This window comes from Sarcophilus harrisii, chromosome 2, assembly GCF_902635505.1.
Source record: "Sarcophilus harrisii chromosome 2, mSarHar1.11, whole genome shotgun sequence".
NCBI lineage: Eukaryota > Metazoa > Chordata > Mammalia > Dasyuromorphia > Dasyuridae > Sarcophilus > Sarcophilus harrisii.
This window is the reverse complement of record NC_045427.1, coordinates 619,170,613-619,193,199: the sequence shown is the minus strand read 5'-3', so window position 1 is coordinate 619,193,199 and position 22,587 is coordinate 619,170,613. Positions and strand designations below refer to the sequence as shown.

General features: G+C 38.8%; 2 protein-coding genes across 3 annotated transcripts in view; one reads left to right on the top strand and one right to left on the bottom strand.

Moving 5' to 3' along the window:
- NPTN (neuroplastin) overlaps positions 1–8,641 on the bottom strand; it is a 67,244-nt gene extending 58,603 nt beyond the window's left edge. The window contains exon 1 of one of the 2 annotated variants that reach the window (XM_031956640.1): positions 8,459–8,641. In XM_031956640.1, coding sequence (XP_031812500.1) covers positions 8,459–8,549 — 91 coding nt within the window. In that variant the 5' untranslated portion in view covers positions 8,550–8,641. The remainder of the gene's footprint in view (positions 1–8,458) is intronic. The other variant, XM_031956639.1, reaches the window with a different exon arrangement.
- A 211-nt stretch (positions 8,642–8,852) lies between these two features.
- Positions 8,853–22,587, top strand: part of CD276 (CD276 molecule) — an 82,008-nt gene continuing 68,273 nt past the window's right edge. Inside the window, exon 1 of the mRNA XM_031956643.1 lies at positions 8,853–9,234. The gene's annotated coding sequence lies outside the window, so the exon portion shown is untranslated. The remainder of the gene's footprint in view (positions 9,235–22,587) is intronic.

Below are 22,587 nucleotides of genomic sequence, written 5' to 3'. Positions count from 1 at the left end.
TACTGTGCTCGCTTGAAACAAGAATTCTAATGATTTCTTAAGAGCAAGACTACACTTCAAAAATCTATTTTTAATACTTCCAAAGGTAGGGCTTGTCATCTCCCTCTCCCCCCAAGATTAACAATAGAAATTTTTGACATCTTCTAAATCCTTCTCTAAAGAGAAATGTAGAACTGCAGATTATAGCACTGATCTTAAGAGTGTATAAAGTCTTCTCATTTCAAAGATACTGATACTAAAGCCCAGGGAGGTTCAGAGATGCTTACATAGCTAATTAATATCCAAGATGAAACTAAAGCATTAAGTCTCCCGATTCCCAACCTCCAGATTCTTTGTACTATGCTGTCTTCCAGGACTTTATTTAAGAGGGGAGAACCAAAAAAAAAAAAAAAAAAAAAAAAAAAAAAAAAAAAAAAAAAAAAAAAAAGGAATTTGTGGCTTATTATATACAAATGCACATTCTTAGGATCATCTTAATGCATTTTATTTGCAAAGAATACATTTAACTTTAAAAACATTTCCACTCATTGGATTGCTTTATACAGAAAAGTTGTTTCAAAATAGATGATATATAATAAAGTATAAAACATAATGTCTAAAGCTCCACCAAAGACAGAATGAATTTTTAGCATAGTTCCCCATTGCCTACCTATTGAATATTAAGCTTCTACTGTGGAAATGCCCTTGACAGCATGGCTCCAATCTATTGTCAGAACATTTTTACAGGCTACACTTCTACTAACCTACCTTCTTTAACATTCCTTAAACCTGGCTTGTTATCTAGGCATTGCACATGTCCTTCCTGGTGTCTGAAAAAGACTCAACTCATAAATTTATAATTCCTTTCCTTCCTTCAAAGCTCAGCACAGGTACCACTTTCTCTGACTTCCCAAATAAAATGTATCTGTCTTCAAATCTCTTATATCACAGCTGACCCTACCTTTGCAAGTAATCATATTTTAATCTGTACTACAGTTATCTGCACGTGTCCATTCCCTCCTGCCAGACCAGAGATGATATAATTCTTGAAGGCTTTGTAGTCCCAATATATGGCTCATTACCTTCTTTTAGTGACTGAGTCAGCAATTAATGTATTTATTGACCTAAATATGGCTTACACCCACTTTACAATTCTATGCTCAACTAAACTGATATCTTTTCAATTATTTCTGTATGGAAGAAACAAATCCCTGGAAAAGAAAAATCTATGCAGACTTCACTGAGGCTCAGAGTTTGTCCTGTATCTAGTGTCTAAGTTGAAATTAGAACTCTAGTTTCCTGATTGGCAATCATTAAAAAGATTCTGTAAAATATCTTATCAATTTTAGGAAATAAATCAACACTGATGAGAAAAAAGCAAAACAGGAAACTTTACAGTATTCACATCCGCAAAAACACATATGAAAACAATAATTCCTATTAATGAGGGAAATCAAATTCTGAAAGCTACAGCAACAAAGTGCCATATAATATTCTGGTATCCCTTTAAACAATTTCTTTCCTTTGAGAGGTTAAACATATCCTCTAACAGGATTCCTTGTATTTTTTGTGTCATGGCCCCTCTAAAAAGGGTTGTGTCCCTGACACCCCTGAAGCTTATTATAGATGGGTCCCTTTGCTCAAGCTCAATCACATTTGTAAATGCACAAAAATACACAAGATTACAAAGGAAGCCAATTATGCTGAAATGGTTATCATGGACCTCAGATTAAGAACCCTCTTTTACATTTTTCTTGCACCATGAATTTCCTCACAGATTAAGCAAAAGTTAACTGCCAAAAGCAGGTGCAATGATCACACATTGGTACAATCCAAATTAAGACTTTAAGTACAGTACTAAAAAATGTACCTATATATCACAGGTCATTATTGACTAGGGCCTAACCAAATTAAAATGTAGTTAGGAAATAGTTAACAAAATAAATAAATAAATAAAATACAAAATAAATAAAAATACAATACAACACAGATAATGTCAATTTGAGGTTTTCTGAGTTAATTTGAAGTCCAAAGGGATCTGTTTCTATTTAAATTTAATACCAGAAGAAGTGCACACCATTAACTTATATTTGATTACTTATTGTCTGAGGGAGGGATAGGGGAAAGGGAAGGAGAACAAAATTTGGAATACAAGGTTTTACAAGGGTGAATGTTGAAAACTATCTATGCATATATTTTTAAAATAAAAAGCAAAAAAAAAAAAAAAAAAAATTAATGCCAGTTGTAGAATACTGAAAAGTTAAGTGATTTGCCGATGGTCAGTCACTGTGAGTTGCTTTGAATCTAATTTGGATATCAGGTCCCAGGTATTCTAGATAGCTGTCAGTTAAGAATGTATAATATTCCAGACACTGTGCTGAGAACTACAAACACAAAGAAATACATCATACTGACTTCTAAGTATGTCAAAAATCCTTTACTCAAAGATCATTTACTTATATCTTAATTAAATACATAAGTATGAATGTAGAAATATTCGTCTGTATATCTATCTATATATACACACAAATTTATGTTATGTATATATATATTCCCAAACAGACTTGTTCATAGCCAGTTTTCATTCAACTAATTCTAGCAGACTTCTTGTACAATCTGAACCCATTATAAAGATCTACGATTTCTTAGTACCCACTCTAACAACATGAATAACAACATACCTCCAGACCTTAAAATTCAACTCTTAAACAATCTTAGCCAACGATATGGTACTAAATCTCTCCCATACTTAATTGAGCTGATGTTTGGAAGACAAACTCTGTATGAATCCATTACTTGTTACTCAAAGCCTTTCCTTTCCATAAGATCTACCAGAATTTGCATTCTACTAACATATCCTTCAAGAACCAGTTACCTCAGAGGCATGAAAGACAGCTTTTGATAGGTAAAGTATACAAATTTGTGTCAAATTTAATTCTAACACTATCAAATTTATCTTAAATAATTCTCATAAACTAATAATGATTTTTTTTTTTTATAAAACGGCAAACATTTCACTGGTTTATTAGATATCTTCTTTTAATATAAAAATCAAAAGCACTGAAATAGTAAAAGTATTACACTTGGAGATATATAAAGCACAAATATCTTAGTTAAGAGTGATCTACTTTTGAAAGGTTTCTTGCTTTCCTAAAATAATTTCTTAACAGTTGTGTGAAATTCAGAATTTGCTTAAATCAGATGAAATGCAATTTAAATTAAAAAAAGAAATTATGAAAGCCTAATCCTTATCTAGGAATGTCAATCTAGACTACAGTCCAGATAAATAAGGAATGCAACTAAATTTAAGAAACATACAAAAATATACATACTTGTCATGTACCAAATTCTTGAAAGTATTTTCAGCTGAACAACTCCATAAGATAAACATTCTTAATAATTCACCAAAAGTGATAAATGCATGAGAATAGTATTTCTTTAAAAACTTCAATCAGCAAGTATTTACATTAGGTGATTTCCCATCATTATTTTAAGTTAGAGGTTTTAATTTACTTTAAGATGGTTCCTTGTCTATTTTATTCTTCCTGACAGATTCTAGTCTTCCAGATGCTCCTTAATTGAAGATTCACTTCTCATTCTTGAATCCTGCTTTTCTCCTTGAATTACTGCATGTTTTCTTCTGTCTCTCCCTTTCTCTTAAAAACTGCATTCTCTACTTCTGATCCTGTCCAGTCTGTGCTCACTGTAAACAATAAATTGAATAGAATTCATCAGAAAAGCAATTTTTCCTATGATTCCTTTGCATAAAGGTTTAAGAACAGTTATATCCTTACCTAAATACTTAAAACATGTATGAGTATACATACTCTAGAAATGTACCAATTTGACTCTTTTCCCCTCAAGTTTTTTAAGTTTAAGTTTTAAAATCTTAAAATAGTTCCAAAATATACTTTTAAAAATATAAACTTGTTATTTCTTCAAAAGCCATTCCCCAATGGATAGGTGGTCAAAAAATATGAAGATACTGTTCAAAAGACTGAAACTATTAGCAACAGAAAAGATTGAATCAAATCAAAACAACTTTTAAGTTTTTACCTCATACTTAGAAAATTGGCAAGGATTTTTTTGAAAAGATATAGTAGTCAATGTTGGAGGAGTTGTGGGAATGTGGCACATTAGCATCTGAGTGGTAGAGCTGTCAACTAATCTTACCAATCCAAAAAACAATTTGGAAATTTGCTAAGACATTAACTAAAATAAACATACCCTTTGACCCAGAGCTCCTACTGGTGACATATACGACAAAATCAATAATAAAATGAAAGGTTCAAAAAAATGAAATAAAATGAAATGAAAGGTTCCATAAACATCAAAATATTTATAGCAGTAGTTTTTGTTGTAGCAAAGAATTAAAAACATCTGTCCATCAATTGTGGAATGGCTAAACAAATTATGCTACATGAATGACAAAATATTATTACACTGTTAACAAAGAATATGGAGAATACAAAGAAGCAAAGACAGATTCATACAAACTAATAATACAAAATAAACAATGTAAATATAAAGAACTACAAAACTGAAATTGAATGCTGTGAAATTATAATGATCATAATTATCTATAAAGAAATATAAGAATACACTTCCTTTTCTTTTTGGCAATTTGGTATAGTCTAGAGATTTGGAACAATTCATATGAGTTCTGACTTGGTTGATATGTTAGTTTTACTTAAGCCTCCCTCCCCTTATCTTATTCTTTGTTAAAAGGACAGATCTTTGGGAGGGGGGAAATGGGTCAATGATGTAAAAATAAAAGATATAAATTTAAATTTTTAAAAAAATTTAAGATTATTTTACAAAACACACACACATACACAGTCACAAACAATGATAGTGTTACATTTCTATCAAAGTTGATGACACCTGGATAGTTAACACTAACAATGAAATTTTTATTTTATCTATATTATGGAAACAATTCCTTTAAGACTTTCATCAGTGAAAAATGTGAAACACTTATTTTTTCTGTGTGTGTGTGTGTGTGTGTGTTTATTAGGTCAGATTCTGATTTACAAGTTAAACTATTCATTTTCTAACCTCTTGGAAAACAAGAACCTATTGACACAGTCTCTTTAATTTGGATTCCATGAGTCTGAGGTAAAGTGAATGAGTCAGAGGGCCAGATTATAAATCTTGATCTGGTTAACATGGAGTTTTGGAGTTTTTTGATTTGTTTTGTTTTTTAATTGCCAGACAGACTCCAGACAAAGTATCATCATGATTGGCTAGGCCATTAGATTAAGGAGAGGCAATTTTTAATCAACAGGTTATGGGGTGAAAGGCAGACCTCTGTGAGGAGAACTACTGTGATATCACCAACTGTTCATGTTGAAGAAAAATACTTTGTTCAAAGGTAAAATATTTTTGCTATGCATTTTTATTCTATCTAAAATACTGCACGAAGAGCCATAGACTGTCATTTGGTAAAACTTGTCATGTTAAAAATACTGCTTTAAGGTTTATTAAGCTTTTTTCTGAATATAATCTTGTCAAACAGGGAGTAAATCATTACTATCCCCACTTTATAGAATAGAAAACTATGGCTCAAAAAATGTTAAGTAACTTGTACTTATGCAATATCAGAATTAGGATCCAGAGCAGGTTTCTGACTCCAAATCTAATACTCTTTCCTTTATGTGATATGGTCTCTAATGTCATTTTACATCATTAATGGTCATAATTAAGATGGCTTCTCATATATGTATTTATAACAATTTTCTTGCTTTGCTTAAATAAATCCACCCAAACGAGAGAAGCAGGGTCAACAGTAAAATATCATGACAGTGCCCCAAGAACATGTAAATCAAACAGCTTTAGAAAAAAAAGGGAAAACTTTTCTCCTAGGGCTCTATGAAAGTTATATGTATGAACTACCTAGTTCCATTCAAACGAAATTCCCAATTTTCTATAATTTTGTTATGAAATACAGACAAATTCCAGTCAAAACTTCTGTTGAACATTATTTTCGTTTACTGTTAAGTTATATAACCAATTTCAAAATTTTCCCAGTACATTCAACATCCTCTTTCCTCTAAGACAATGTGTGAGTCCTTAAAAGTAAGACATTAAGAAAGTAATGCATAATCTATATAAGGTACTTGGTTTCCTGAAAAGGCAATAATTATCTAGAAAACAGGAAAAAAAAAAAAGAAAAGAAAAAAAAAGAAAAAAGTACTTCCTGAACACAATTTCCAATTCCGGCGATAATGCGGATATTCTAAATGCTTCCCTTATAAAATTACATAAGAATAAGCACAGATTCTCTGCATGCAGGGTTACCAAATGACCTCATTACCTTTATTCTGCGAAGCCAATGAAGAGTTTAACAAATCAAATTTGCTGAACTTGGTACATAAAGGAAAAAAATCCAGATTAATAATGTCACTTTTTAAGGTCAAAAGCTTCAACAGCATTCACCATCACCTTAGTCCATATATCTGTCTCATAAAGGTATGTTTAAGGACAGTTTCTTCATTTACAATTGGCCATACTTTCTTAAACAAGAATTTTATATGAAGCGGTGATCCTAAAATTTATACAATTTGGAGGGGGAAAAATACACAATTGTACAGAAACCTTGAAGTTATTATGTCTCACAGGCTGTTGGAATAAATAATGTGCATTCAAAAAAATCACACATTCATTCAATCAAGACATGAATACATTTTTAAAAGATCAATTAAATATCTAACACTTAAACATTTTTGTTCTATGACAGTTTTTCATAAACATCAAATTTCCTAATTTGTGACATGCCAGGGTTGAAGGGTCAAATCTTTATGGAGTCATTTAAAAAAAATAATCTTATTTATGTGAAGAGATGATTAGAAACCCAAGTACAGCAATCCCTTGAATTTATACGGATTTGGGTCAACCATGCAGTTCTGCTTCACTTTACTAGCTGTGTCATGTGACCGGGTACAAATTCATCTCAAGGAAAAGGTTGTGTGTTACACTGTATTTAGAACACATATCTCTGAGAACAAGCAGAAGAGTCCTTTTAGCTTTATCAAAGAATCTTGCTTTTTAGTTGCTAAGAAACTACCATTTTACTGTTTTAAAGAACTGAAGGAAACAGCCAATGATTAATTAAACCTATGAAAATCAAGGGCATCTTTCACCTACTGTGTAAAATGAAACAATAGCTATCAATAGCTAAAATTTAAATTATACTTTTTTAAAAAAAAATTAAGCTATTAACATAAATACTAGAACAGATAAAGACCCAATTTCTTCCTGCATCTTCAATGGTCTAATGTTTCTAGAGAAAGCAAAAAAAGATAGTATGTTTAACATAGTCAATGCTGTAGATTGGAGAAGGTTTTTCTTCCTGACCCCTGCCGTGAACAGCTGATGTCATGAAACACAAGATCTGATTAATTCCATTTAGTACTATAACCATTTTAAACTAATATTTCTCAGGAAATGTGTTGCTGTATTTCCATTATTTCTTTTCAGAATTTTATATCTATCTTTTCTTTTACAGTGCTCAAGTCTAAAAGAAAATTTAAAATGTCAGAATGCACTCTAAGATATAAAAATCGGTTAAGAATGCTAATAAAAATCATGCAAATCAAATTTAAAGTCCCACATCCAACAATAATTCGTCCTAATGAAAGAAAAACTGTCGGATTAGAAAAAAAAGAACTTGATTCTTCAATACAGAATATATGATAAAAGTTAATCGTGATGAAATATTTTTAAAACTTCAACACATTTTTTCTTCACATTCTTTAAAGACAGACCATTCATCTGCTAAAGGTTTACCCAACCTAACTAGTATCTTCCCGGCCGTTTTTTTCGTCTCTTCTCGGTATTTCTACCATCTCACCTATAAAGCACTTTACATTTTCCTGCCCAGAGAGGTCGAGTCCTGAACCCAGTCTTCGCTTTCCATTCCTCTCCCTTCCTTCCTGCCACGGACTCCAGAAGCACCAACTGTGCGGACAAGCTCCCGGCAAACCCCGACCCAGACTGGCTGCTGCCCTCCCTCCGCCGAGCCTTGCCGCCTCCAAGGCCAACCCCGGCCCCCAGTCTCCCCACCGAGCCGGAAGGACAGAGGGTGCCCCCTTCCTCCTGCCCTACTTTTCCTGCCCCTTCTCCGGTACCGGGGAGCTCGGCGTTCCCTCCCGCTGCTCCCCTCCAAGACCTTCCGGAGTCCCCGGCTGGACGGGCTCGGGGGTCTGGCCCGGACCTCCCTCCTTCCCGCTACCCCCGCGCCCCCACGTCGGCTTCCCTTCCCGGTCCCCCGGCCTCCGCGAGGCAGCCTCCCACCCCCTACCCCGAGCTAGCGCCCTGGGGAGGGTCTCCTCAGCAACGCGCGCCCCTCCCCCTCCCTCAGGCCGCGCCTTCGCGCTCGGACCCCGGCTCGCCAGGCTTCCCCCTTCCCAGCCCTCGGCGGAGGCCGGCGGCTCGCCCCGCTGGGGCCTCCTCCGCCCCCTGGGGGTGCCGTCCTTACCGTTCTGAGCGGCGCCGGGCCCCGGGAGCAGGGAGCCGGTAACCAGCAGAAGGAAGAGGGCCAGGGAGTTGGGGAGCGGCGAGCCCGACATCCTCTCTGGCCGGAGTCAGAGCGGCGAATGGGGCGAACAGGGGCAAGGGGGAGGAAGGGAGGGAGGGAGGAAGGGAGGGGAGGAGGGAGGGCGCGAGGGAAGGAAAGTGCGCGCGCAGAAGCGCGAGCGCGGGGAGGCGGGGGAGGCGGAGGCGGCGGCGGCGACCGCGAAGACAGAGGCAGCTACTCCGGTCCTTCCTCGTCCTCCTCCGACCGCCGCAGCAGCCAAGCCTCGCGAGAGTACGGCACCGGTGCCCGGAAGGCCCTCGCGAGAAGGGAAAGAGACGGGGGCGGCGAAGGAGGAAGACACGGCCGGAGCGGCTGCCCTCCTCTTCCTGTTCTGATTGGCTGAGGCTCAGATCACGTGGGGAGAGCAAAGCGAGCTGCTGCCGCGGAAGGGGCGGGGCTTGGAGCTGGAGGACCGGAGGAAGCTCCTGAGAGTCCGCGAGGGTGCTGGGAGTCACAGACCGTGGCGTGGTGGGACTATAGATTCAGGCTGGGAGGAGCTGGCGTGGCCCGGCGCAGAGCCGCAGCTTTGTCATCCATGCAGTGGGGATGAGACCCTCCCATCCCCGTTCCCGCCCCCGGACATAGAGCTGGGAAAAGCGCTCCGTGAGCCCCCTTAGAAACGCTAGTTCTTGAGAAGGGCCGCCCCCCTTAGCCTTTCCCAGAGTCTCCCCGCCGAGGTAAGTGGCGGAGCTGGGCTCAGGGCCGCCGAGGATGCCGGGAGTGCAAGCGGCCCGCCGCCCCCGGGCAGTCCGCCCGTCGCCCCTGAGGCCTCCTGGTGGCCAGCACTGCCCCCCGCGGAGCGGCGGAGCGGCCGCCGAGGGATGGGGAGTGCCGGCGGCAGCGGCGCCGAGAAGCCGCCTGCCGTGAGCGCCCCCGTTGGCGGGTGGAGAATCTTGTATATTCACTAACCGATTGTAGAGGGAGTTGTGGTTTGGTCCGGCCGTCCTGAGCAATAATTGCCCCCGAATCCCTTAATCGTACATAGCCATTGCCCAGCAGTACGCTGGGCCGGAGCCAAAGGGTCTCATAGGCAAAAACTTGCGTCCCAGCTCCTTTTAATGACCACAAACTGAGCGGGCCGCATTAACTGAAAAATGACCCAAGCGTGGTGCACGGACGGGGTGGAATCGTGCTGTAGGGAGTGCCCGAGGGGCGGCTTCACAGAGACCCGTAGGGAAACCGGCAGAATCTAGAGATGAGGTACGCAGTGACAGCGTAGCGCCGTAACAAAACTGTCGGAGAACGAGCGCTCTCAAGCGAGGACCAAAAAGCATGACGCAACGTTGCTGACTTGGACAGGTGGAATCTGTAATACTAACGATGGCCCAGGAGACATCAGAGTTTGAACCGGCCGATCTAGAGATTTTTGCCAGTTATCGCATCTGTTTGTTCCCGTTACCAACTGGAGAAAAGGGTCTAAGGGAAAAGGAACTGCAAGTCGAGACTCTTGCAGACTAAAACTAGGAGCCCATTAAGAAAATGCAGTTTGAACGACGGTCACGTTGAAGGGTTTGTTCTGCCGGGCGTTCACTTTGAAATTAAGGTGGCAAACAGATCAACAAGCATTTAGGTCAAGCCTTGTAGTACTGGCCTAAAAATGTCCAATAATCGTATGTCTAATAGAAATGCAGAAAAGCATAGAACGTTCTGAGAATTGGACAGCTATTTAAACAGGTGGCAAAATAACGTTTTGCAAGTCCGTTTAGTTGCTTCTGTGCCATAGAATTATCACATTTCGTGATTCATTACGACAGTTAAAAAATTATTAAGGAAAAGGCAATAGAGTCCTGAGTCAATTGTAATAAAACAAACATAAAATGCTAGTTTCTGTGCTCATTGTGCCATATCAAGTTCACTTTCTGTCATCTTCTGTTCATTCTTTCTAATTTCTCCTTTCAATTGTATTGGACAATTAAATCTTCTAGATACTGATGTGTCTTTCTTATTTTTCTTCTTACTTTCTTCTTCGTTTTCTCTTCTTCTTCTTTCTTCTATCTTTCTTCTTTCTTCTTTCTTTCTTCCTTATCTTCTTTCCTTCTGTTCAATTCGTTTAACCTTCTTTCTTTCTTCTTCTTCTTTCTTCTTTCTTCTTTCTTTCTTCTTTCTTCTTCTTTCTTCTTTCTTCTTCTTTCTTCTTTCTTCTTTCTTCTTTCTTCTTTCTTCTTTCTTCTTCTTTCTTCTTTCTTCTTTCTTTCTTCTTTCTTCTTCTTTCTTCTTTCTTCTTTCTTTTCTTCTTTCTTCTTTCTTCTTCTTTCTTCTTTCTTCTCTTCTTCTTTCTTCTTTCTTTCTTCTTTCTTCTTTTCTTCTTCTTCTTTCTTCTTCTTTCTTCTTCTTTCTTCTTTCTTCTTCTTTCTTCTTTCTTTTCTTTCTTCTTTCTTCTTTCTTCTTCTTTCTTCTTTCTTCTTCTTTCTTCTTCTTCTTTCTTCTTTCTTCTTTCTTCTTTCTTCTTCTTTCTTCTTTCTTCTTCTTTCTTCTTCTTTTCTTCTTTTCTTCTTTCTTTCTTCTTCTTCTTTCTTCTTTCTTCTTTCTTCTTTCTTTCTTCTTTCTTCTTCTTTCTTCTTTCTTCTTTCTTCTTCTTTCTTTCTTCTTTCTTCTTCTTCTTTCTTTCTTTCTTCTTTCTTTTCTTCTCTTCTCTTCTTCTTCTTTCTTTCTTCTTTCTTCTTCTTCTTTCTTCTTTCTTTTCTTCCTTTCTTCTTCTTTCTTCTTCTTTCTTCTTTCTTCTTCTTTCTTCTTCTTTCTTCTTTCTTCTTCTTTCTTCTTTCTTCTTCTTTCTTCTTCTTTCTTCTTTCTTCTTTCTTTTCTTCCTTTCTTCTTTCTTCTTTCTTCTTTCTTCTTCTTTCTTCTTTCTTCTTCTTTCTTCTTTCTTCTTTCTTCTTTCTTCTTCTTTCTTCTTTCTTCTTTCTTTCTTCTTTCTTCTTTCTTCTTTCTTCTTTCTTCTTTCTTTTCTTCCTTTCTTCTTCTTTCTTCTTTCTTCTTTCTTCTTTCTTCTTCTTTCTTCTTTCTTCTTTCTTCTTTCTTCTTTCTTCTTCTTTCTTCTTTCTTCTTCTTTCTTCTTCTTTCTTCTTTCTTTCTTCTTTCTTCTTTCTTTTCTTCCTTTCTTCTTCTTTCTTCTCCTTTCTTCTTTCTTCTTCTTTCTTCCCTCCCCCCATCCAAACATATACACAGGGTAAGTAGAGGAAGATCATATCATCAGGAAGACCCTCTGTATAGATTTAAATCTCACTAGAAAACCAAGGAATTTTTTTTAAGGTACAAGAGACAGAAAAAGTTACAATGAAACCAACCTGAATCCTAGTTGGCAACAAGTAATTTTCTGAGTATTGCTGAATAATTGATCAAACTCTCAAGAGTAATCTTTCATTCCCCCTATTCTCAGAATTGTTCAGAACTCAGGCATCATTTCCTCCTTCCTTAAAACAATGAGACTCAAAAAAACAAGGGCTTTCTGTATTTGTAATATCAGAATGTTAGAGCTCATTTTACAGATGAGAAAATAATTCTAGAAGGGTGCAGTGATTTGCTGAAGGTCACCTAGCAAACTAGTCATAGATCTCTAGAACTCAGCAAAGGGGCTACCACTTAGAAAACCACATATTAACATTATGTTTTTATTTTGTTTTTGTTAAATATTTATTTTCTTTACTCTGGTTCAGGTCACCTGGGGCAGTACTTTGGCCTCCCTATGATACTACAATAATAGGTTCAGATTTCGGAGCCCTGAGGGTGCCCTCTGTAACAGAGGAGACATTCTCCCACAGCATGGTGACTCAAGTTTCTGAAATGACCTATACATGCCTATATGTGAATAAACTATAAATGCCTAAGAGTTTTTAGGCCATTTCAATATATTATTCCTATTCGCCTTGCTACTAGTTCTGAACCCTTCAAAATGTTATCATTTCATCAGCTTGGTAGACACCTAGCTTATCTCCTTGCTTCAGGCTCTTCCCTCAGCCTTAAGCCATTTTCATATGAATCTTAAAACAGCATTTATCAAATAACACCCCTCAGTGGTTATATGATCACTTTCACATCCAATGAAATGCCTGGCATGTGGTAGGTGCCTAATAAATAGAAGTATCCTTAGGAATTAAACAGGACACATGTAATCTTCAGCTTAAAGATCAGGAAGTCGATGTTCTGAGCTGTTAATGTTATGACCTTACATAAATTAACAGGAATAGTAAGGAGCCTTGTTAGGCTTGATCTTTTAAATCTAAATTCTTTGCTCTGTTCATTACACTAAAATATCTATGCTGGCTTCCCTAGGAAAAAACTGCAAATTCTATAGCCTGGCACTCAGGGCTACATCTTCCTCTGGTACAAAATGAAATACCAGAGTGAGTCATAAAAGGGCTAGTTAGTACACATCTAAAAAAGGAAGCAGCAAATCCCAGAGAATCAGCAGGGCTTCATGAGAACAGGTTGTGCCAAACTCACTTTATTTCCTCATTTGACAGTGACTGCTGGTAGATAGATCAGGGAAATATTTGCAGATAGAGTTATTTCATTTTAGCAAAGGATTTGATAAAGTATTTCATGCTTCTCTTATGGGGAAAAAAATGGAAATGTGTGGGCTGGGTGACAGTATAGCTAAATGAATTCAGAACTGGTTGGATTGGTTGAACTTAAAAAGTAATGACTAGGGACAGCTAGTTGGTGTAGTGAGTGAATAGAGCACCAGCCCTGAAGTCAGAAGAACCTGAGTTCAAATCTGGCCTCAGACACTTAACATTTCCTGGCTGTGTGACCATGGGCAAATCACTTAACTCTTAATGGTCTCAGGAAAAAAAAAAAAAAAAAGTAATGATTCATGTGAAGACCAAGTTAGCACCTGGATGCCTTAGAATCAGCCAGTCAGGATAAGCAAAAGTCCTTGATCTTTAAGGGTAGAAGTGAACAGGATGGACGCAGGATCTCCACAACCTTCCTTCTCTTCATCTATTGCCAAAGTGACTCTGGCTTGTCTTACTCCATCCTCTAATCCTTCCCACAATTCTCTGTTTACACCAAAAGATTGAACCAGGAAAGATTAGTGGGAAGGGCCATTTTCCAAGCATATGCTAATGGAGTATTGTCCAGTCGGTAATTAGCTTAAGTGCTTGGTTGTCCTATTTCAGTGCATCAACTCAGAGTTTAAGCCCTTTACAGATTCAGAAGTTATAAATGGTTCAAGATAGAAGGTCTCCAGTGAGGTGCCCCAGTGATCTGAGCTTTTCCATTTAACATTTTTATTAAAGACTTGGTTCAAGGCATATATGGAATGCTTATCATATTTGCAGGTGTCATAAAACTGGGAAAGATTGGTAACACAATTCATGATGAGAGGGTCCAAAAAGCTCTTTTAACTAGTTAGAGCAATGGGCTGGATTTAATAAGGTGAAATTTTATAGGAATAAATGTAAAATCTTACACTTTGGTATGTGTAAGATTGAATTGAATTCACCAGTACAAGGTGAGGGGAGACAACATTAGACAGCCTTTCGCAAAAGGTTGGGGATTTTTAGCAGAACACAAACTTAATTTGATGTAACAGCATGCTATGGCAACCCTATGCTAGTGTGATTTGAGGCTAGTATAAGGAGTTGCTAGGCTCACCGCCCTGTACTATCAGAATACATCTCTAGGTGCCAGCTAAGAAGGCATCATTTAAGAAGAGTATTGATGAACAGGGAACCGAAAGGAAGACAGCCAGTGTAGTGATCTGGATGTTTGACCTAAGGAAGTGATGGCATGGGAAGGACATAGGAGCTGACTTCAAGAATATGATGGGGTAGCCCATGCAAGAAGGATTCTATTCTTTTGGGTCGTGGGAGGGGGGCAGAACTATGAATAATGCTTAGACATTCCAAAAAGGCAAATATGCTTAATACCAGAAAAAGGGGGAGGGGGGAATTCTACCTTTTAGAGTTGTCCAAGAGTGGATTGGCTCAGCAGCCAGTGAGTTACTTCTCATTGGACATCTTCAAGCAGAGGGTGGTGACTTAGTGTAAAGCTTCTTAAGCTGTGGCTCTCAACCCTATATGGACTAGATGCATGAAAAATTTGCAAAAAATCAGCAAAAGTTTCTGAATGTGTAATGACCAAAAATTAATTCAAACTCAAACTCATAATGAATTCAGGTGTTTCGGGCAGTGCTTGCCCCTGTTGCATTCCCTGTAGCCTTCTCAACACACATCATATGCACTTCACACTGATGTTGCAGAAACATTTTGGCTTTAATTCGAGAGTGGGTCATGTAAAAATTTCTTGGGTGAAAAGGGGTCCCAAGTAAGGAAAAGTTTAAGATGTCCTGACTTAGTGTATGTGCTTTCATGGGGAATTCTTTTGTGGTAGTGACTGGACAAATGGATGCTGAGATCCCCATAAATCTTTAGAGCTCTGCGAAGAGATTTCACCAGATGTTCTCTAGGGTCCCTTCCAACTTCAACATCCTAAGGGCCACCATAATTCAGTCTCAACTCACCTTTCTAACTCATCTTTTACTAGTCACTTTTATGAATCTTATAATCCACCAGGTCCATCAAGGCATAACTAACTGGTCTGTTACACATCTTGCCCTATCCTATGTCCATAACTTTGCTTGGTGACACATTAGAGTTAGGTAGACCTGAATTCAAATCCAGCCTCATTCGCCAGCTCTGTGAGCCTGGAGAAGTCATTTAACCTTTAGCTGTCTCAATTTTTTCATCTGTAAAATAATAGTACCTTTCTCCAGAATTGTGAAGATAAAAAGAAATTGTGTTTGTAAAGTTATTTTCCAAAACTTAAAGCACTATATAAATTCTAGTAATTGTGATTATACAGTTTACTTTTTTCCCCCTTAACAACTTATACTCTCAGTGTATTGGTATATTTAGAGTTTGGTAGTTCATACATGTCAAAAAAAAAATAATGCTAATATATTCTGAGATGCTTATGAGAAATTTTTATTGAATTTAGCATTATTCTATGTTCAAGCCAAGCCATGTCCCAACTGACATCGTTTCCTGTTTCCCCTCACATAATTCTCTGCTCCGAGATGATTTGAGGTAATATTTATAAGAACCTTGGATAAGGAAAATATGATAATAGCTTAAAAAAAAATACCATTTTGGGGTTAATATTCCAGAACATTCTGGAATTCCGTTCCTTCCTGGCACAGTTCCCACAAAAATTGAAAAGCTTTTCCCTGTGATTATTAATATAATTTCCAAAGAGGACACTCCCCTTTGGAGATCTAAGGTTCAGACTTCAATCTCTTCTAGGAGGTGGAGAAATAATCTTATCTAGAGGAAAGTTCAGTTTTTACCCTTGATCATCTCAAAAGAAACAGCTTAGCATTTGTTCACTAGGGGAAAGGACAAATCTGGAAAGGGCTTTAAGTTCAACTTGTTAGTGTAGAGAAACTAAAATAAGACTTTTAAGAAGGGGGTAAATGCTTCCACTTATACAGTCTAATTTTCTCAATCCTCCATAAAAACTATAAAATTTAGTAATAAGGGGTCATAGAATTGAGAGATTGATAGGATCTTAGAAATTGTCTAGTCCAATTCCCTTGTTTTGTAGATGAGAAAAAAAGGACCCACAGAGAGTAATTAGCTTAACTCCATGTCAAACCTAACGTGAAAGCAATATTTAAGACTATTCTAGTATCACATGGACCCTAGACTCATGGAGTAAAGGATCATGGAGATGAAAATGTATATACTTCACTACTGTATAAACTTTGCATCCTATTCCAAACCAATAAAAACACTCCAGACCCAGCACTGAGTTTCTTCATCGTGTAATCCTTCCATTTCTCGCACACCAGAGTCCTTAAAATCATATCTCAATTGCTGCTCAAGATATTCATGGTTTAGGCCAAATTTTAAACTGCCATCCTACAGAGAATTTCAGGGTGGAGGTGGGGGGTGAGAGGTGGGAGGGGGGTTTGTCCTGTCAGCATTGTCCTCTGTCCTTTCATAAAGTTCCTGTGCCAGAATCTTGGACAGTCACAATATTCATATTTGGGGTCTGTGCTTGTTTGCTGAGTAGTACAGACCCTAGGAATTTTTCCATATCAAAGCAGGAACTCAGGAGGGCTGCGGTAGGACTTAGATGGGCTTAGCCCATCAAAGTAGTCGTGTTCTCTTTGTAGTCCTCTCTAGACCAGCTATGTCCATATATATGTCCATAGGTGTGGTGATATACTGACAACCTACTTTTCAGTGAGACTGCCCTGGTTCACTTGTAACCTGTGACCTTCAGCCTAGCTTGTCCCCTACCTCATGAAGATTTTCTGTCTTTAGGTCCCACTTCCTCTATGAATTCTACCTTTATCTCCTCCATTTGAAATGTTCTTTCTTTCTATTATTATACTGTATCGACTTAGCCAAGTACAGAGGTTGCATCCCTCCTCCTGCTGTCCCCCACTTCTTAGAATACAAATATCTTGAGGTCAGGAAGTTTTTCATTTTTGTTTCTGTCTTTCCAGAATCTACATTGTAGACACAATAAATATTTATTAGATTGAATTTTTTTTTTCAATTAAAGGCTCTAATTGTGTGGTACAGGCCTCCAATTTTGCTGAAGGGATGACTCCTTGTCAAGCACAACTGAACATCGTTTGTCCTTGATCTTTACCCAGTGTCTTAGGAGGAATAGGACAGGTGAGAGTCAATGACCAGAATGGGTTTTTCCCCTTGCTTCCTTTGGTCAACAATTTCTGGTACCGCTTCTTCACACTGAAATTTTTGGCATGTCAGGAGTTGATTTTCTTCTTTGGCGAACACAATCCACAAGCATCGATATGACTGCCATTGAAGCACATGACTTGCAAAGCTTAGGACAGTTCTAGGGACTGGTGTCCTTGGGACAAGAGTTTGAACCTCCCCAAATACAACAGAATTGGAAAATTGAACAGAATCCTGGAGTATAATCTTCAAAACACACTTGCTCAGTCAGCTCCTTCCTTCCTCAAAGTGATCGCAATTGCCTAAGTTGGGACCACAAGGCTCTGTCTTTCCATCTAAAATGAACTTCTTCCTACAATTCTCTTCTATGTTTTGCTTGCTTCTTCCTTGATTGATTTTGTAAGTTGTGAATAAGTGAAAGACTCGTTCTTCATTTTAAATAGTTGTGTGTGATAGCTAAAATATATTCAGAGCCTTAGCTGCCAATTTTCGTGCCTGGGGCAAGGAGCACAAAACTGGTCAGGGTAAACCTTCAGACAATGCTTAAACATTAGGGGGAAAGCCAGTAGAAGAACTCACCTGGCGTGAAACAGATGGAGAAAGAAGCCTTCACCATCTGGTAGCTCTCAATTTTAAATATTAATTGTTGTTAACAATGTGTTGAGCTCAGTTGTTGCTGAGGTATTAGTAATTGCTGTTAATATCTTATAAATTTTGGGGCCCCAAACCAAGCCCCATTGGCCTTAACTTATTTAGGGCTTTGTCTGTCCTCAGGGCCTGAGTAAACAACATGGTTTGTTGGTCTTAATCACCACTCTACACTACTGTTTGTTTGTTTTTGAGGGGAACAAAATACAGAAGGGAAGATAGGTTTGGGGAGAGGAAATGGAAAACTTTCACAGAGATTCTTGGAAAATAGAATGTGTCCTGGCTTAACAATTCCTTTCAGTTTTACATTTGCAGTGTCCTTCTTACCCATCTCCTTCTCTTTTCCTACTTCCAACTTTCATCACAACTCTCCTGTTGCCGTTGTCTCTTAAAAGTCATCCTGCCTCTACCTTTCTCTCCTCGATCTTTCATACTCTGCAGCATCTTTTCTGACTCTTGTACACAACTGAAACCTTTCCTTCACTTCTTGGATTGTACAAGGGGGCTTGATTTGGGTTTCCTCCTCTGTGTAACCCCAATGTCCAACTCCTAATTTTTAAAAGAGCCAGCATATCCAGTGCTGAGCCTCCAAGGCTCTCCAATGGTCATCGTCACTTTTCTGTCTCTGACACCAGTCCCTCTTGTAACATTTCGGTAGCAGATGCCAGCTGGGACTCAGATCTCTCTACTAGCACAACCATCCAATTCATAACGAGAGCATTTGTCTGTGCTCATGCCACAGGCAATGAAATGCTGAAGGGTGTGGGAATTCCTTCCATTAATTCATTCTATCACTTAGTAAATAAGTCCTAGGGGAATTGTTTTTGGCACTGCCAGTTTAAGTGATGTGCCCAGGATCACACAACTATTAAATGTCGAATCTGGAACCTAGATATTCCTGACCTGAAGGCCAGCACTCAAATCTACTATCTCATGCTGACTCTTGAGACAACAGCACCTCCTGAAAATAATGGCAATTTCTTATGGGGATCCACTCAGGGCAAGTGATAATATGTGTCTTGCCTCAGTGCCTGTGCCAGTACTCCTGGTGATATGGACATGTTCTTGCAGCTGGCAAGGCAGTCTATTTATTTCTCACAATTTCACTGTATCTGACATTGTTCTTCCTTAAAAATGTAATCAATCCTGTGAAGAATTCAGTGTTTCAGAAAAGGAGGGTTGGGAGTGTTAATTGTCCATGTGTCCTCTCCAGGTGTTCCTCTAGGAAATTTGGGCAGTTCAACTGATTCTGAAAACATACATTAAAGTATTGGTCCTATCCTAGCTCCTAAAATCTCATTTGAGATCCTATACCCCTACAGTTGCCCAGAAGTTCCGAAGCAGTCCTATTCTTGGTATCATTAGCAGTGATATTTACAAAACAAATAGGGCTCTGTTTAAAGTATAGAGCACCTATATTTTATTTTATTTTATTTTATTTAATAGCCTTTTATTTACAGGATATATACATGGGTAACTTTACAGCATTAACAATTGCCAAACCTCTTGTTCCAATTTTTCACCTCTTACCCCCCCACCCCCTCCCCTAGATGGCAGGATGACCAGTAGATGTTAAATATATTAAAATATAAATTAGATACACAATAAGTATACATGACCAAAACGTTATTTTGCTGTACAAAAAGAATCAGACTCTGAAATATTGTACAATTAGCTTGTGAAGGAAATCAAAAATGCAGGTGTGCATAAATATAGGGATTGGGAATTCAATGTAATGGTTTTTAGTCATCTCCCAGAGTTCTTTTTCTGGGCATAGCTAGTTCAGTTCATTACTGCTCCATTAGAAATGATTTGGTTGATCTCGTTGCTGAGGATGGCCTGATCCATCAGAACTGGTCATCATCTAGTATTGTTGTTGAAGTATATAATGATCTCCTGGTCCTGCTCATTTCACTCAGCATCAGTTCGTGTAAGTCTCTCCAGGCCTTTCTGAAATCATCCTGTTGGTCATTTCTTACAGAACAGTAATATTCCATAATTTTCATATACCACAATTTATTCAGCCATTCTCCAACTGATGGACATCCATTCAGTTTCCAGTTTCTAGCCACTACAAAAAGGGCTGCCACAAACATTCGTGCACATACAGGTCCCTTTCCCTTCTTTATAATCTCTTTGGGATATAATCCCAGTAGTAACACTGCTGGATCAAAGGGTATGCACAGTTTGATAACTTTTTGAGCATAGTTCCAAACTACTCTCCAAAATGGTTGGATTCGTTCACAACTCCACCAACAATGCATCAATCCCAGTTTTCCTGCATCCCCTCCAACAATCATCATTATTTTTTCCTGTCATCTTAGCCAATCTGACAGGTGTGTAGTGGTATCTTAGAGTTGTCTTAATTGAGCACCTATATTTTAATTGTATAAGGTATAGAGCACCTATACTTAACAAATGGACATCTTTACCTCATTCTTAAACTGGAATATACCACAATAAAGGTATACTAAATATATAGCTCACCTTAGTATTTGCAAGGCCTTCTGGCTAAGATTATATCAAAGGCAGATGTCATATACTGCCAATTTTATATTTGTAATATCTTCCTCACTTATTCCTGTTTCCCTTTTCATACTTCCAGTTTTCATCATAACTCTCCTAGATGTTGCCATTGTCCCAAAATGTTACCCTTATGACAAGTCTGTCAGGACCTAAAGGTCTTGGGTTCCCTTTATAAGATTTTCTTACTCTCTTGCTTTATAGCACTGTTGTGGTACTTTGCTGGGATTTAAGGGATTTGCAAAAGAATCATAATGTCCATTCAATATTGGAAGTGATAGATGCTTTTGTTGTTTTTAAGGGAAATTGACATAACAACTTTAGTCACCCAAGTAAACTGAAAACAATAGGATAGGTACAACAAGTACATTGGGACAACCTTCTTGGAACTGACATTTCCAAACCAGACCATCCCATGGACTCTACATACTGGGACCAAGACTGATGCCCTCAAACTAAGGCAGTGAACCACTGACTCCCCACAGGGAGGCTGGATACTGCCAATTCCAAAATGGATTTGGGTGGACAAAAACAATACAAGTAAGAATATCACCAGAAAGCTTAGGTAAAATAATTTTATTTGGCTTAATTTTTAAAAATTATGAATTCAAAAAATATCAAATATCCTCACAAAAGAAGGGATATAGACTTAAAATCTTAGGTGCCATTTAATAGCCCAATCTTATTATTTCATATTATGAAGAAATTAGGGCTCAAGTACTTTAAGTGACTTGCTCAGGATCACACAGTTAAGTTACATACAAGGCAGCTTTTGAAGCCATTAGTCTCCCAAATCCAGAGTGAGCTTTGCAAGTGCCATGCCATGTTGTGCAGCATTTTTATATATAGGAGCAATAAAATACAAGCTTCTCTGCACCATCCCAATCCTCGTTCAAAGTCCTGGCCTGCCTTGGCCCACCATTTACTCCCTGCTGCTAATAGCTGACATTTATATGGCACTTTATAATTTACTTAAGGGACAAAGAAAGAACAGATGAAATTGAGGCAGCATCTTTGAGCTCAGAGGCAAGCAATTGAGGTGAGTTACTAAATGAGTAACCCAGTTCAAAGACTCCCATTTGGGGAGGTGAGCACCTGATCAGAAGAAGGCAAATAGTTTGAGGAACAGGAATTGAGAATTATCCAAAAAGCAGAAACTGAATTTTGGGCCGAGATCTGCTGAAGAAGATATAAGAGCAGTCTTATTCCAAGGAACAGTAGCTAACCAAGGGCACTTGCTAATTCAGTGTTTTTCCTTATTCTGAGAGGGCAGGTGATGTCCTTGCCTCCCTTGCCCTGATGCTGTATGGTTGGGGGCTGTAAGCAGTGCTGATAGAAGACAAGCCAAAGCCTGAAGCTAGGTGACTAGATGTGTACTAGTCCCATGGACAGAAATAGGGAATTCAGAAGGCGTTGGTAGTTTGGGGGCGGGGAAATATAAAAATAACCACTTCAGTTTTGAACATGTTTGTTAGCACAGCAGGGCAAGCAAGGCAGCAGAAATGTGGATGTAGGAAGGGAGCAGGTATGGCTGTTTCCCTTGGAGGAGTGCTCTGCTAGTCATATGCCCACACAGACTGCTAGAAGGCAATGTATTTGAAGCTTCTATTTTACAATTCTAACAAAAAAGCAACTCAGGAAGAGGAGAGAAGCTGTGAACGTATTCTGAGTGCAATAAAGCAACATGGCTGGGGCCATTTTGGTCCCCCAGTGGTCTTCTCATCTCCAGATCTCTGTGTTCTCTGCCAGTGTTCCCATCCTTGGGGAATGGCAATCAGAAGAATGAGTAGTATTTGTTTTCATGCCCTGGTTATCCTGTCTGCCTGTGGTCAGGTTGGCGTGCTTCCCCAAAGGATGAGCACCTACCTGTTACGCCATGTCTGATGACGCCGGGGTTAGCGGTGTCTGATGGAGGTGAGGAGGCTGATGGCTTTTCCCAGCAGGATGGGAGCAGTACCTTAGATGCAGTCTCAGCGGGGCTGATTTATGGTGCCCTGTGAATGAGTGAGTAGCCGCAAAAATCGGGGAGTGGGGAGAGAAGGGGGGGGGATTTGAATGGTTCTCCTGTGGTGGCCAACCTGCTAATGAGCCTGCCATCCTCTCCCAGTGCATGTTCTAGGTTCAGGGGGACTCTGCTTGCTTTCCTGGGCCAGTGAGAATAGCCACCAGAAGCAGTACACTGCATTGAGCCTTGGGAAACCT